The sequence below is a fragment of the Watersipora subatra genome, chromosome 9, assembly GCF_963576615.1.
Source record: "Watersipora subatra chromosome 9, tzWatSuba1.1, whole genome shotgun sequence".
Lineage (NCBI taxonomy): Eukaryota > Metazoa > Bryozoa > Gymnolaemata > Cheilostomatida > Watersiporidae > Watersipora > Watersipora subatra.
Window position 1 is genome coordinate 45,346,994 of NC_088716.1, and position 14,994 is coordinate 45,361,987.

The 14,994-nt window shown below is 36.3% G+C and overlaps 1 protein-coding gene across 1 annotated transcript in view; it reads left to right on the forward strand.

Moving 5' to 3' along the window:
- The first annotated feature begins 1,250 nt into the window (after positions 1-1,250).
- The window catches only part of LOC137405125 (mucin-22-like), a 28,649-nt gene continuing 14,905 nt past the window's right edge, over positions 1,251-14,994 (forward strand). The window contains exons 1-6 of the mRNA XM_068091349.1: positions 1,251-7,588; positions 8,861-8,976; positions 9,696-9,843; positions 11,043-11,215; positions 12,648-12,753; positions 13,078-13,187. Of these exons, the coding sequence (XP_067947450.1) occupies positions 1,251-7,588; positions 8,861-8,976; positions 9,696-9,843; positions 11,043-11,215; positions 12,648-12,753; positions 13,078-13,187 (6,991 nt within the window). The remainder of the gene's footprint in view (positions 7,589-8,860; positions 8,977-9,695; positions 9,844-11,042; positions 11,216-12,647; positions 12,754-13,077; positions 13,188-14,994) is intronic.

The window sequence follows — 14,994 nt, forward strand, 5'->3', positions numbered from 1 at the left end:
CGAATCAAAACGCTTGTCATTTATTGCAGAAAGGTTGCAAATGTGAAGCGTATTATGATGCTAGACAAGCTTGATGGTCTGGTTTTTTTTATAAAGATTCATCGAAATATTTTAGTTCTCTACTGTTTAAAGAGTATAAATTACATAACCTGTTAGTTTCTAGTTAGTGCTTAGTGTTGGTGAAGTAACCTCCCTACGTAAGTTATACATACATACTGTTGCTTTAAAAACTGAATAGGCTCTAACTGTTCCTTCATGAACTTTTCAAGCCACTTGTAGAACTTTAACTTATGTTTACGCTGGTTAAAAGGTATGTCAGTACTTTTTTAAAGTATGTCAGTACTTTTTTAAAGTATGTCAGTACTTTTTTAAAGATTGTCAGTACTATGGTGCTATAAGCTTTAGCTTACAATTGACTAACGCTATTTATTTCACTCCAAGTAACTGTAGGATTAGCAGTTTGAGTTGCGCAAAGTAAGAGTTTACTTTTAACATGAGGTATAGAAAGATGGCTATATACGTTGTAAGTAGAAGTATTTGTACAGCTAGAGCTGTTGGTTCAAGAATATAACATGTACTTTGTTTGTATGAAAAAGTGAAAAGTTACTTCTCAGGATTTTAAAACTGAAGACACATATGCCAATCTGGCAGATATTCCAATTACACAATTCTAAAACAATGATTTTTGGCTGGGTTTTTTGGTTACCTTTCACTTATACTGTGGTACTAAAATTAACTTCCATAAATATAAGCACTTTGCATCAATTATAGAAATTTTTGTAGGAAATTTTACATAGCTGATAAAAAAATAATAGGTAACCTTTTAAAATCTTTTTAATTTTTATACACATTTTATATATACATAAAAGTGGAGCAATTTTAATAATCCATAAGTGTCCTTCTTAGCTTATTTAAAATATATGTATGCAGCTTTCACAACATAGGCAATGCTACAATACATAACTATAAAAGTCAACAATTTATCACGCCTGTACTATGAACTATGGTGTTTGTATAATGTTGTCATGGAGACAATTATAGGATGATTATGTTAGGGATAGCCAGTTGTTATCAGAGCACTAAGTGATTTGTTTGGCTGTTCACAGTATTGCATTGTATTTGCTATTTAGCAGAATGTAGATATGAAAAGGTGAAACTAATTGATGGCCTTGTGAATCTGATGGTTACGTATCCTATAGTTATGAGTTGTTGCAATTTTGTTCATAGCGATGATTCTGGGGCTAGCGGCAATGTCCTCCATAAAATCAGAAGAAAGCAGAGCAGCTGGTTTAACAGCACCCAATATATATGCTACAACCTCTGAGCAGACACTTGCATCTAACCAAGCTTATAAGGAAGCTTTAATAATTCGAAGATATCTGCCTGATAGTAAGTTACAAACACAGCCTAGTATGACATCATATGGTATACCCGTAAGACTTCTTGGACGACTGATCTCAACTGAAACAACTCTGTATCAAAGAAGTAAAAGTGACCATATGAGTAAAACAGTTACTTCATCTAGCGATACAACATCTAGTGACAGTAGTAAACCAACCAGTGAAAATTGGAACTTTAGCCTTGAGTATATCAGAAACCTAAAAAACCATAAAACCAGAGCCAGAGAACAAAGAAAAGGCGAGACAAAAGAGTTTGTCACTGTTAGCTATGCCGATAGAGCGGGGTTTCATAATGGTGATTCAACAGAAGATGTTGTAAGGCCTGATGATGAAAATGGTAATGTTAATAAAATGCAACACTCCCGAACTAAATATTCAACTGAAGTTAGTATTTTCGTAAATAAAGACTCTGAGCCAACAACAGATTTCATCGAATTTGCTCAAACAGAAAAGTCTGTTCAACCAAAATCATCAAGAGCACTTACAAGCAATGTCAGCACACTGCAAACAACAAGCTTTGAACCTATCGATGCTTACCAAGACTTCGAAGAAATGCCAACATTCATGCAGAATCATAGGTTTTGGATGTTTTGGAGAAAACGGAGGAATAAATGGCGAAAAGATAGAAAGAGAAACAGAGAAAGAAACAAAGAATACATGAGGGGAAAAATGAGGGACAACTGGAAAGAAAAACTGCAAGCTAGTCGATTAGAGTCTAACAAAACAACAGAAAAACAAATAACTAATGAGCCAAAAGAAAAGGACATTTCAATGGACTATACAAAAATAGGAAAGCCTACAGCAACACCATCTAGTAACATTTTGAGTGATCGTACTAAACCCCAGTTGGCGGCAACAAAGGTATCCATTAACATTTTTAAAGACACAACAAACACGTTTCCTTCACAAACAACAATCAGTTCGATCAACATTGCTCAAACGATACAGATTAATAATAAAGTGAACTTTCCTACAATAGCCCAAACTACGAATTTCAAAGTAGCTCGTGTGTCCGCAGTGCTAACAAAAGCAGCACAAATGAATGGGAACAAATCAAATGCCATGTCTGAAAAAAAACCACCTGCTAAATTCCAAGCAACTAACATGTCTACCATGAGTAAAGACTTAACCGAACTCAAGCGGACTCCTGGTAATAATAGCTATACAAGAGAAAACCAGGCTACTACTTCTATTTCTGAAGAAAGTACCAAGACAGAAATTCCAAAATCATCTAAACTTAGTGAAAATGAATCGACAACCAAGTTTACTGAGTATTCTGGACAATACAAAACTACTAAATTTAGATCTAGTAACATTCTTACAGAGTCTCCTGGATTAAAACCAGCTTCAAGTTATCCTGATTTTACTAAGGTAGAAAAAGTGATCACATCGAGAATAAGTACTACTGCTGAAGACAATACAAATGCAGGACTGACTAGTTTCATTCCTGACAACTCTATTGACTTTACACAAGCATCCCAAACTAGTGAATTAGACTTGACTACCCTTTTAACAGATGCTACCAAACCAAACACAGCTGTCAGTTCTATGGAGTACCAAATGACAGCGCAAGGCACTGATTTTGAATCAACTGACACTTCTAGTGACATTACACAAACATCTCAAACTACTGGGCTAGACTTAACTACCCTTTCAACTAAACAAGACTCAGCTTTGGGTTCAACTGTCTACACAATACCAGGACAAGCTACCACTGTCAAGTCGACTACCCTTTCTACAGATAACATAAACACAGCTCAAGGCACTGATTTTGAATCTACTGACACTTCTAGTGACATTACACAAACAGCTCAAACTACTGGATTAGATTTAACTACCCTTTCGACAGCTGCTACCAAACAAAACCCACTATTCAGTTCTACTGACTACCAAATGACAGCTCAAAGCACTGATTTTGAATCAACTGACATTTCTAGTGACATTACAAAAACATCTCAAACTACCGGATTAGACTTAACTACCCTATCCACAGATTCTATTGAACAAGACTCAGCTTTGGGTTCAACTGTGTACACCATACCAGCCAAAGCTACTACTCACAAGTCGACTACCCTTTCTACAGATAACATAAACACAGCACAAGGCACTGATTTCCAATCACCAGAAACTTCTAGTGACATTACACAAACATCTCCAACTATTGGGTTAGACTTAACTACCCTTGCAACGAATGCCACAAAACAAATCCAACTAGTCAGTTTTACTGACTACCGAATGACAACTCAAGGCACTGATTTTGAATCAACAGACACCTCTAGTGACAACATTACACAAACCGCACAAACTACTGGATTAGACGTAACTACCCTTTCAACAGCTGCTACCAAACAAAACCCACTATTCAGTTCTACTGACTACCGAATGACAGCTCAAGGCACTGATTTTGAATCAACTGACATTTCCAGTGATATTACACCAACAGCACAAACTACTGGATTAGACGTAACTACCCTTTTAACAGATTCCACTGAACAAGACCCAGCTTTGGGTTCAACTGTCTACACAATACTAGGACAAGCTACCACTCTCAAGTTGACTACCCTTTCTACAAATAATATAAACACAGCTCAAGGCACTGAAGTTGAATCAACAGACACTTCTAGTGACATTACACAAACAGCTCAAACTACTGGATTAGATTTAACTACCCTTTCGACAGCTGCTACCAAACAAAACCCACTATTCAGTTCTACTGACTACCAAATGACAGCTCAAAGCACTGATTTTGAATCAACTGACATTTCTAGTGACATTACACAAACAGCACAAACTACCGGATTAGACTTAACTACCCTTTCAACCGATTCCACTGAACAAGACTCGGCTTTAGGTTCAACTGTCTACACAATACCAGGACAAGCTACCACTCTTAAATTGACTACCCTCTCTACAGATAACATAAACACAGCTCAAGGCACTGAATTTAAATCAACAGACACTTCTAGTGACATTACACAAACAGCACAAACTACTGGATTAGACTTGACTACCCTTTCAACAGATGCTACCAAACAAAACCCACTATTCAGTTCTACTGACTACCGAATGACAACTCAAGGCACTGATGTTGAATCAACAGACACTTCTAGTGACATTATACAAACAACACAAACTACTGGATTAGACTTGACTACCCTTTCAACAGATGCTACCAAACAAAACCCACTATTCAGTTCTACTGACTACCGAATGACAGCTCAAGGCACTGATTTTGAATCAACTGACATTTCCAGTGATATTACACAAACAGCACAAACTACTGGATTAGACGTAACTACCCTTTCAACAGATTCCACTGAACAAGACTCGGCTCTGGGTTCAACTGTCTACACAATACCAGGACAAGCTACCACTCTCAAGTTGACTACCCTTTCTACAGATAATATAAACACAGCTGAAGGCACTGAATTTGAATCAACAGACACTTCTAGGGATATTACACAAACAACACAAACTACTGGATTAGACTTGACTACCCTTTCAACAGATGCTACCAAACAAAACCCACTATTCAGTTCTACTGACTACCGAATGACAGCTCAAGGCACTGATTTTGAATCAACTGACATTTCCAGTGATATTACACCAACAGCACAAACTACTGGATTAGACGTAACTACCCTTTCAACAGATTCCACTGAACAAGACTCGGTTCTGGGTTCAACTGTCTACACAATACCAGGACAAGCTACCACTCTCAAGTTGACTACCCTTACTACAGATAATATAAACACAGATCAAGGCACTGAATTTGAATCAACAGACACTTCTAGTGATATTACACAAACAACACAAACTACTGGATTAGACTTGACTACCCTTTCAACAGATGCTACCAAACAAAACCCACTACTCAGTTCTACTGACTACCGAATGACAGCTCAAGGCACTGATTTTGAATCAACTGACATTTCCAGTGATATTACACCAACAGCACAAACTATTGGATTAGACGTAACTACCCTTTCAACAGATTCCACTGAACAAGACTCGGTTCTGGGTTCAACTGTCTACACAATACCAGGACAAGCTACCACTCTCAAGTTGACTACCCTTTCTACAGATAATATAAACACAGCTCAAGGCACTGAATTTGAATCAACAGACACTTCTAGTGATATTACACAAACAACACAAACTACTGGATTAGACTTGACTACCCTTTCAACAGATGCTACCAAACAAAACCCACTATTCAGTTCTACTGACTACCGAATGACAGCTCAAGGCACTGATTTTGAATCAACTGACATTTTCAGTGATATTACACCAACAGCACAAACTACTGGATTAGACGTAACTACCCTTTCAACAGATTCCACTGAACAAGACTCGGTTCTGGGTTCAACTGTCTACACAATACCAGGACAAGCTACCGCTCTCAAGTTGACTACCCTTTCTACAGATAATATAAACACAGCTCAAGGCACTGATTTTGAATCAACTGACATTTCCAGTGATATTACACAAACAGCACAAACTACTGGATTAGACTTAACTACCCTTTCAAAAGCTGCTACCAAACAAAACCCACTATTCAGTTCTACTGACTACCGAACGACAGCTCAAGGCACTGATTTTGAATCAACTGACATTTCCAGTGATATTACACAAACAACACAAACTACTGGATTAGACTTGACTACCCTTTCAACAGATGCTACCAAACAAAACCCACTATTCAGTTCTACTGACTACCGAATGACAGCTCAAGGCACTGATTTTGAATCAACTGACATTTTCAGTGATATTACACAAACAGCACAAACTACTGGATTAGACTCAACTACCCTTGCAACAGATGTCGCTACACAAACTCCAGCTGTAAGTTCTACAGAATACCCAATAACAGCACAAACCACTGATTCCAAGTCAACCAACATTTCTCCTGGCTTCACACAGACATCTCAAACTACTGATTTGGGCTTAACTACCCTTTCAAAAGATTTCACAAAACAAAACCCGATTGCCAGTTTTGTTGGGTACACAATGACAGCACAAACTATCACTGCTCAATCAGCTATCACTTCTACTGACAATACAAGCAAAGCTCAAACTACTGATTTAGGATCAACTGACAGTTCTCTTGACTTAACAAAAACATCTCAAACTACTGGGTTAGACGTAACTGCCCTTTCAACAGATGCTACTAAACAAAACCAATTTGTCAGTTCTACCGACCACACAATGACAGCAAAAGCCACTGATATTGCGTCAACTGACACTTCTGTAGAATTAACAGTACCTACTCTTTCTATTACAATTGGTCTCACAGATATCTCAGGCACATCCAAAAACATAGACATGACTTCTGACATTAAAAGCACTATGTTATATTCCAAAAGATTGTCATCTTTCTCTAGTAACTCAACTATTTTTGACCCACAATTTCCCAAAACTGCCGAAATCGACACAACTCCTCTCCCTTCCTCTGTTCTTACATTAACAGCAACGCAACCTCCTTCAAATACAGCGAATGACTCATTGAGTAAAACACCATTTTTCTCAACATCTAAAATAACTTCAAACTCAGTATCAACAGCTTCATCTATTTCAACAAATGCTCTCAGAACCCTAGCATCTGCATCAATAACTGCCACTTCAAAAGTCCATCAGCCATCAATGACATCTAGAAGTGTTACAGCGACTTCTCCTTTCTACAACCAAACTGGTTTTAAATCTACAGCAGCTATTTTTGGATCAACATCTATCTTTTCGAGTTCAATAACAAACTACACCTTAGCTATGAATAGAACAACGCGAGTAATGCTTACAGACACAACTGGTTGGGTCTCAGCAACAACGTCTACTACAACAAATGAAACTACTACTCTGAAAACCTCCACAGAGACCTCGTCTAGTAATCAGGCATCAACAACTGCTGCTAATAGCTCATCAACGTATATGCCTTCTGCAATAGCTTCAGTAACAGCAGTTTCAAAACCTAATGATACCACCTCTCAACAAATGACCACATCAACTTCTACATTGTTGGGCAATACCTCATGCGCAAGTTTCATAAATAGTACACTGATTCGTGAGAATTGTCTTACTGATGAACTCTTTTGTCGGACCATTGTGAATTTTAATAACAGCAACGTTGGAAAGAATGCTGCTTTTGTGAGTGAAGATATCAAGTCATGCAGCAAGATCCTGTGCGGCAGCAGGTAAGCCTTTACTGTTTAATTTAACTCTTAATTCTGTGTGGATAGTAAAAGAAGAATTTGCAAAAGCCCTTTAATATTTTTTGTATATGTACAAAGATAACATTATAGATATATATATTACATATTATTTTGACTACCCATTATATATAATATGAGGAGTTATATATGTAATTATAGTTCTTTATTATTATCACAATAATATAATTAAATTGTATTATTATATATAACTAATATGCTAGCAGTTCTGTAATATATGTAATATATATTATATAAAATATTCATATTATATACAGTGTATTATATAGTCAGTTTAATATATTATATATAGTGTATAATTCAAATTCAGGATATGATATATATCTATATATAATATGTGATTTTGTGATTTTATGTGATTTGTGATAATATTTTATAGGTACATATAATACATAGTCAGGTGCTAATTTAGTATAACTAAACTTCCATAACTTTTATATTTTATTTAGTTTACATTTGAAAGCTCTATTTTAAAAGTTCAAAAAAGATTTAATTTAATTTAAAATCTTCCGAAACTAAAGGTAAAACTTTGGATGTTAGCACTCAAAGCTTATAAAGTAGTGTAGCAATTATTTCCCAATGAAAGGGCCGAACTGTGTTGTTTGCTCCACATAAGCATTCTTGGGTGTAAAAAGCTTGCAGTTGATTTTGTAATAACAAATGGGCTTGAAATTGAATAATGTGGTGTAAAACTAAATGTCTTGGCAGCACAAAGTCTGCAATGTAATTTGAAGGACTAATAAGATTAGTAGCTGTTTTAGCAGGATTGGTTATCTGCAAAATTATTAGTTGTTTATCTTAATTGCTTCATACTATAATTCATTTGTCTCATCATCATACTGTAAAAACTGGATTAAAAAGATATTACTACTATTGTTAGTTATGACGTAAGTAGAGTTTTTGTTTTCATAATTAAAAGAGTAGTCAATAAGTTCAGATATTATGTGCAAAAGCGAATGAAACCAACATATGAAAATTCATATTTATCATTTTATGATAGACTATCGCAGCTGTGAGAAACTCTCAATTATGGTAATTAAATATTTCTGAATTGAATAATCAGCATTCAGAATCATTTCAAATTACAAAAATTACATTTTTAGTTCTTGTAGTACAGGTGAAGTTTATAAAGCTTTTGCCGCTTCCAAATTTAATATAACAAGATGGAACAAATGGCTTGCCTCATTCAATGTAATTAAAGTATATAAGTGTTTTGATAAGCAACTGTTTTGGCAGAATAGAGTGTTTTACCGATGAATGCAGTCTCAGCACCTGCTGCTCTGGCTCACAATGTAACTTACCAGACATAGAGAGGACAACTACACAGCGAGATTTCCTACTTCCAGCCACATGTGAGTTATTAGTTGCTAAAATAAAATTTATAGTTTATTAAGACTTCCTTAATGTCAGCTTCTTTAATAATAGCACCACAATATTTATTTACGTTATATTATAGTACATTACAGTACATATATAATACCGAATGGTGTTGTATTATATTATTATACTACATTGTGTTATAATACAATATGACATACTGAATTGCACTGTATTGTATTATTATATTACATTGTGTCATATTATATTATATAATATTTTCTCTCTAAGTACTATGTCCCGTGAAGACCTAACCAATCATGGTTTTCCCCCTTTCTATAGCCATGACTTTTCCTTGCAGGTTTCAGCATTGGTTTGCTATTGCTTTCTGCTGGGTGTTTTCATTGAGACCCCACCTTTAGCTACATGTAGCTGGCTGTTGGCTTGCAGAGGAGCACATTTGCCGCTTTTGATTTTAGTCTTGCAGGGTTGCGGGTCACTCCCCTCATTCACGCTGAAGATCAGAGGGGGAGCCAGTTTGGTCGCCAACAACCCGACCAGAATTGAAACAGGAACAATTGTCATTGATTGCTCTTCCTAACACAACTAATGGTCCTTTCATGACTCAAACCACTGACTTATCCATCTATCTAACCACTGAACTGCAGCTGTTATATAACATTACATTACATGTATAGCCTACTATACTATTATTACTGTATTATGTTGTATAATGTTAGATTATATTTTGCAGTCGAAGCAGTTTCCTACAACAACTGGACTATCCATCTACCTGCACTGTTGCCAGAACTTGACCAGAAGCTAAACGAATATTTAAATAGTCTGTCTCCAAAGAGAACATACTCGGTTCAACTGGCTTTGACAGCGACAAACATTAACAGGTACTGCAAAGATTCCAGCAAGTTGGCTAACACCACTTTCACTATGCAGATAGAATGCCTTTTTAGCTATACTGATGGGTCTATTATATAACCATGTCAAGACAAGAATATTTTTTATAATATTATAAATTAACTTAAGCAGAACTCTGCCTTTCTTGCTACTGTGATATTTTCATTTTTATGTTTATCTTTTAGCTCCCCCCAAAAGTTGTACATAAATAACCCAAGCTGCTCATTTGTCAAACTTCGAAGGAAGTATTTAAGAATTTTTAATAGCATGAATATTTCATGTAAATTCACTAGACCAGTTTTTATGGTCAAAAATATTTATTAAATTTGTATTGTAAAATTTGAAATAGATTTTGAATAATTTGCTACTTTTTTTCATTTAAAAATGATAAGTTTGACTTGGCCTTGAGTCCAATGTGCAAAACATTTTCAGAAAAATAAATTTAGTTTTTGAAGTCTTAAAAATTTTTCATTCAAACTTTAAAAAAACAAAATTCCTTAGACCTTGCACAAATGATTATGCTAAGGCTTAACGAAAAAGTTTTCCAAATTCATAAAAAGGAAACTTTGGCGGCAGTTGATTGGAAAATACTTTGTACCAAGTAACCATATTTTCTAAGACATGATTAAAAAACTGAAGCACAATAGCTTGATATGAGCCCAACACTCGAAGCATGTAGACTTGTCAATTTCAGAAGCACAGAGAAAATATTACTGACAGTGGCAGCGGCAAAGATCATAAGTTTGGTGAATACTGCTTCCAGTATCAGGTAAATCTAACTACATTTTTTACCATGCATATTTTATATTTGAGTATATTTTATTTGCTACATTTTTAACAAACTAAAAATTTTTGTTTTTCAATAATGAAGCTTTGATTTAAAGGATGAGGAACTAGCGAATTTTCCCCAAGTTATGTGCATTAAACAAAATGATATAGGCTATATTTGAGTAAATAGCAACATGTTTGTTTTACTTACATTGTTTGCTCACTGTGTACGTCACGGCTTTAGTAAACGACCGGCAGACGGTTTAGTAGCCAAGTAGCTGAAATACTAAGGTGAATAACTAATATCGTTAGTTGAACTAAAGCTACCCAATCAGCCACCGAGGCTTAGCTATTTTTAGAGCATTAATTGTTACAGATTAGAAACGTCGTCAGCCATTGATGTCATGTGTAATAATTTTAGATGTATAAATACTGGAAAAGACACTGACTGCTTTTATGATGTAATAATTAAATCGGCTCAAGACAACCTATTACCAATGTCTTTGGAGAGTATGAAGTCAGTGCTAAACGCTGCAGGCGATGCAAATGGGCCGGAGTCTTTGCTCGGCATGAAGGCTTATCAAGAGACTGAATGTATGTATCTAATTTGTTAAATAAACAAATCATGGAGAGTTGTCTGCTCCTTCAGATGTGAGTGTTGTACATATTGTAAGCATTTAATCTAAACCAAATTACTAATCTATATTAATAAATCTCACTTTCTCATTGTTTGTGTGCGCACGTGTTAGTCTGCGCGTGTTAGTCTGCGCGTGTTAGTCTGCGCGTGTTAGTCTGCGCGTGTTAGTCTGCGCGTGTTAGTCTGCGCGTGTTAGTCTGCGCGTGTTAGTCTGCGCGTGTTAGTCTGCGCGTGTTAGTCTGCGCGTGTTAGTCTGCGCGTGTTAGTCTGCGCGTGTTAGTCTGCGCGTGTTAGTCTGCGCGTGTTAGTCTGCGCGTGTTAGTCTGCGCGTGTTAGTCTGCGCGTGTTAGTCTGCGCGTGTTAGTCTGCGCGTGTTAGTCTGCGCGTGTTAGTCTGCGCGTGTTAGTCTGCGCGTGTTAGTCTGCGCGTGTTAGTCTGCGCGTGTTAGTCTGCGCGTGTTAGTCTGCGCGTGTTAGTCTGCGCGTGTTAGTCTGCGCGTGTTAGTCTGCGCGTGTTAGTCTGCGCGTGTTAGTCTGCGCGTGTTAGTCTGCGCGTGTTAGTCTGCGCGTGTTAGTCTGCGCGTGTTAGTCTGCGCGTGTTAGTCTGCGCGTGTTAGTCTGCGCGTGTTAGTCTGCGCGTGTTAGTCTGCGCGTGTTAGTCTGCGCGTGTTAGTCTGCGCGTGTTAGTCTGCGCGTGTTAGTCTGCGCGTGTTAGTCTGCGCGTGTTAGTCTGCGCGTGTTAGTCTGCGCGTGTTAGTCTGCGCGTGTTAGTCTGCGCGTGTTAGTCTGCGCGTGTTAGTCTGCGCGTGTTAGTCTGCGCGTGTTAGTCTGCACGTGTTAGTCTGCACGTGTTAGTCTGCAAAGTTAGTAGTCTTTGTTAGTCTGCACGTGTTAATCTGTGTTAGTCTAAGCGTTTCCACATTTTTTGGCTGATTTCATCCAAACTTCCCAGGCATTTGCTTTGTGCCTTCTGCCAGGTTGCTAAAATATTTGGTTTCAAAACTCTGTCTCACTCCAGAGAACTAAACACCTAAACATCCACCTGCAGGCTATCTGATTGACAATAAGTGATTATTGTTAGTTATATATATAGATCAGATTGTCTATGCTTTTCGAGTTAACGCTTGCATTTTCATTTCGTTGCGTTTTACATAAGTGGCTTTTTATATGAAAATTGATTTTTGTGTTTGAAATCTTGTGGTATGTGGTTTTGTTGGCGTGACAAAGATTTTCAACCTGGCAAATAGCTATTAGTTTTGCTTGTATCCTTTTTTTCTGTAAATATTTATGACAGTTTGTAGTTACATCGCTAAATAGATTAACTATTCACTTTCACCACTCACCACTATAATGAGAGGTGTTGTACAGAAGTGTTGGTTTATTATTACAGCTTTCTGCATAAGCATGTTCAGAAAGCAACTTAGCCTTGGAGACAAATTGTCTACGCAGTGTCAGTTTCTCTATGAAGGACAACCAGTATTGTACACAGAGTATTGGTGAGTAAGTCTATGAATCACCCTGTTTCTATAATAATGACTAACAAAAAATCACAAACTAATAACAATTTATTTAGCTTATATCTATAAACATGTTAGCTTCTATAAATTTATTAGACTGTAAATGCATTAAAACCCTGCATGTAGAATCGAGCTGAAATGAAACTTGTGTTGCTAAGAATATCAGCTTTTCTTACAAATGACCATCTTTTGGTATAATAAAATGTTCATAACAAGCAAAGAACTAATAAATCCCTTTGATAATCGTCATATTTCATATTTTATGCCTAATTTTGTATGTTAATAAAATCGCTTTGGTTACAGCCTTCCTGAGAATGGTATTCCCACATTGACGGGTGAAGACAACACTCAATGTCCTTCGGCATTCACAAATTCTTTGGAAGACCTCGCTGTCAACAAGTTTAATCAAACAGGTTTGCATTACAATGAATTATGATGTATTGCATTACAACGTATTGTACTACAATGTGCTGTATAACAATATAATGATGTGTTCATCAAGTAACTGAAAAAATCTATTCTACGATTCTACATTACATTCTTATTTACTCCTAAAACGAGTTGAAAATAAGTTTTCAAGAGAGAAGTTGCAGTTACTTGAATAGAACGCAACTAAATTTAGCCCTTTTATCTAAATTGTGCCTCCTCAGCGCTCATTTTAGAGTTTTTTGGTATGACTTATGGTTAGCCATAGCACCCTAAGAAGCCCTTAATTATGTGTTTCCATTATTGATGCAGTGTACTAACAACAAAGCCCCCTTTTTACCATAAACTACCTTTTTAAAATAGTCTTATACGTATAAAACTAGTTTTTTACATTATTGAGTTTCTTTGTCGCACAACTCCTAATTTTAATGAAGAGCCTAGTGGATTTACACACTTTTAACATAAAAGATATAAATAGGCAGTTGACACTTTTTTTCTAAAATAGTTTTCCATGTATCACTTAATTTTATATAATATTACGACTTCTGCATTGCTATCACTGGCTCTGCAATTAGAAAACATATGTCACGGTAAAATATTACTTAATTGACTTAGTTGTTACATTTTACAATCTTCACAGCTGATTGATGATATTTTAAAGGTTGACTTGCAATAAAATTCACATTACAGTTATTTGGTATCAAAAGATTTACCATGTCTTACTCTGTTGTGTTGTAGGTGCTAAATATCTGGAAATGTGATTACAAGTTCTTAAAAGCTCAAAAACGAAAAGCCGCCGTAAATTGGAATCTCTTTAGTTCGATGATGTATTCATGAAATTTGGTTATCGTCTTGTCACGTGATGTTCTTACGCAAATTGAAAGGCCAATAAAAAGCTATATATAAAACTTATCGTAGCACTAGTTTATGACAAACACTTCGGGTTTTACCGAAGACCCCGTATCAAATATAGATGCTCGCTACTTTACAGTTTTGTTTTAGTTTGGTCTAAACGGCAAGTCGTAATCTAATCAAGTGACCCAATACTTCGCAAATAATTTCTGCAGCACTTTTCGATTATCACAAGTGACCAACAGGCTCGTCATGATTATCAGACAATGATATGTACTCCTTCAAGCTAAGGCTAAAAGATTAAACAATTTTTTACGGTAAGTTATAAGATATCACCGCTAAAAGTGACAGCATTACGATGACAATAAAACAGACGCGTAAGAACAATAGACATGATTTTATTGAATGCGTGAAGTATATTTGTGAAAATATTTCGACGATTAAGGTTGCATGAAAGTGTAAACAGAAACCATCTCTCACAACTACATCACATTTGAGCCGTTTTGGAAAGAGAATCCAAACTACGGCGGTCTCGTGTGGCTACGATTAACTGTTCGTTCTTGAGCTTTTAAGAGCTTGTAATCACCTTTCCACATATTTTGCACCTACAACACAACAAAGTAAGACATGGTGAATCTTTTCGTATCAAATAACTGTAATGTGAATTTTGTTGCAAGTCAACCTTAAACAGAATGTCTAAACAATAGCAGACTCATGAACAACAAGTACTTTCAAGTAGTTCAACAAGTACTTTCTCTAGCTTTCTCTCTCTGTAGCAACTGGTTAGTCTACTGAGTTTCTGCAGACTTTAGCCAGTTGAAGCCAGCCAAATAATTTTTTAGCTTGTCTCAACAGGTTGCAGCTGGTTTGAGTTGGTTATGAAACCTTACATCTACTTTTTAAGCTGGCTGGCTATACCGCCATATCTGAGGGTTGTCCTCG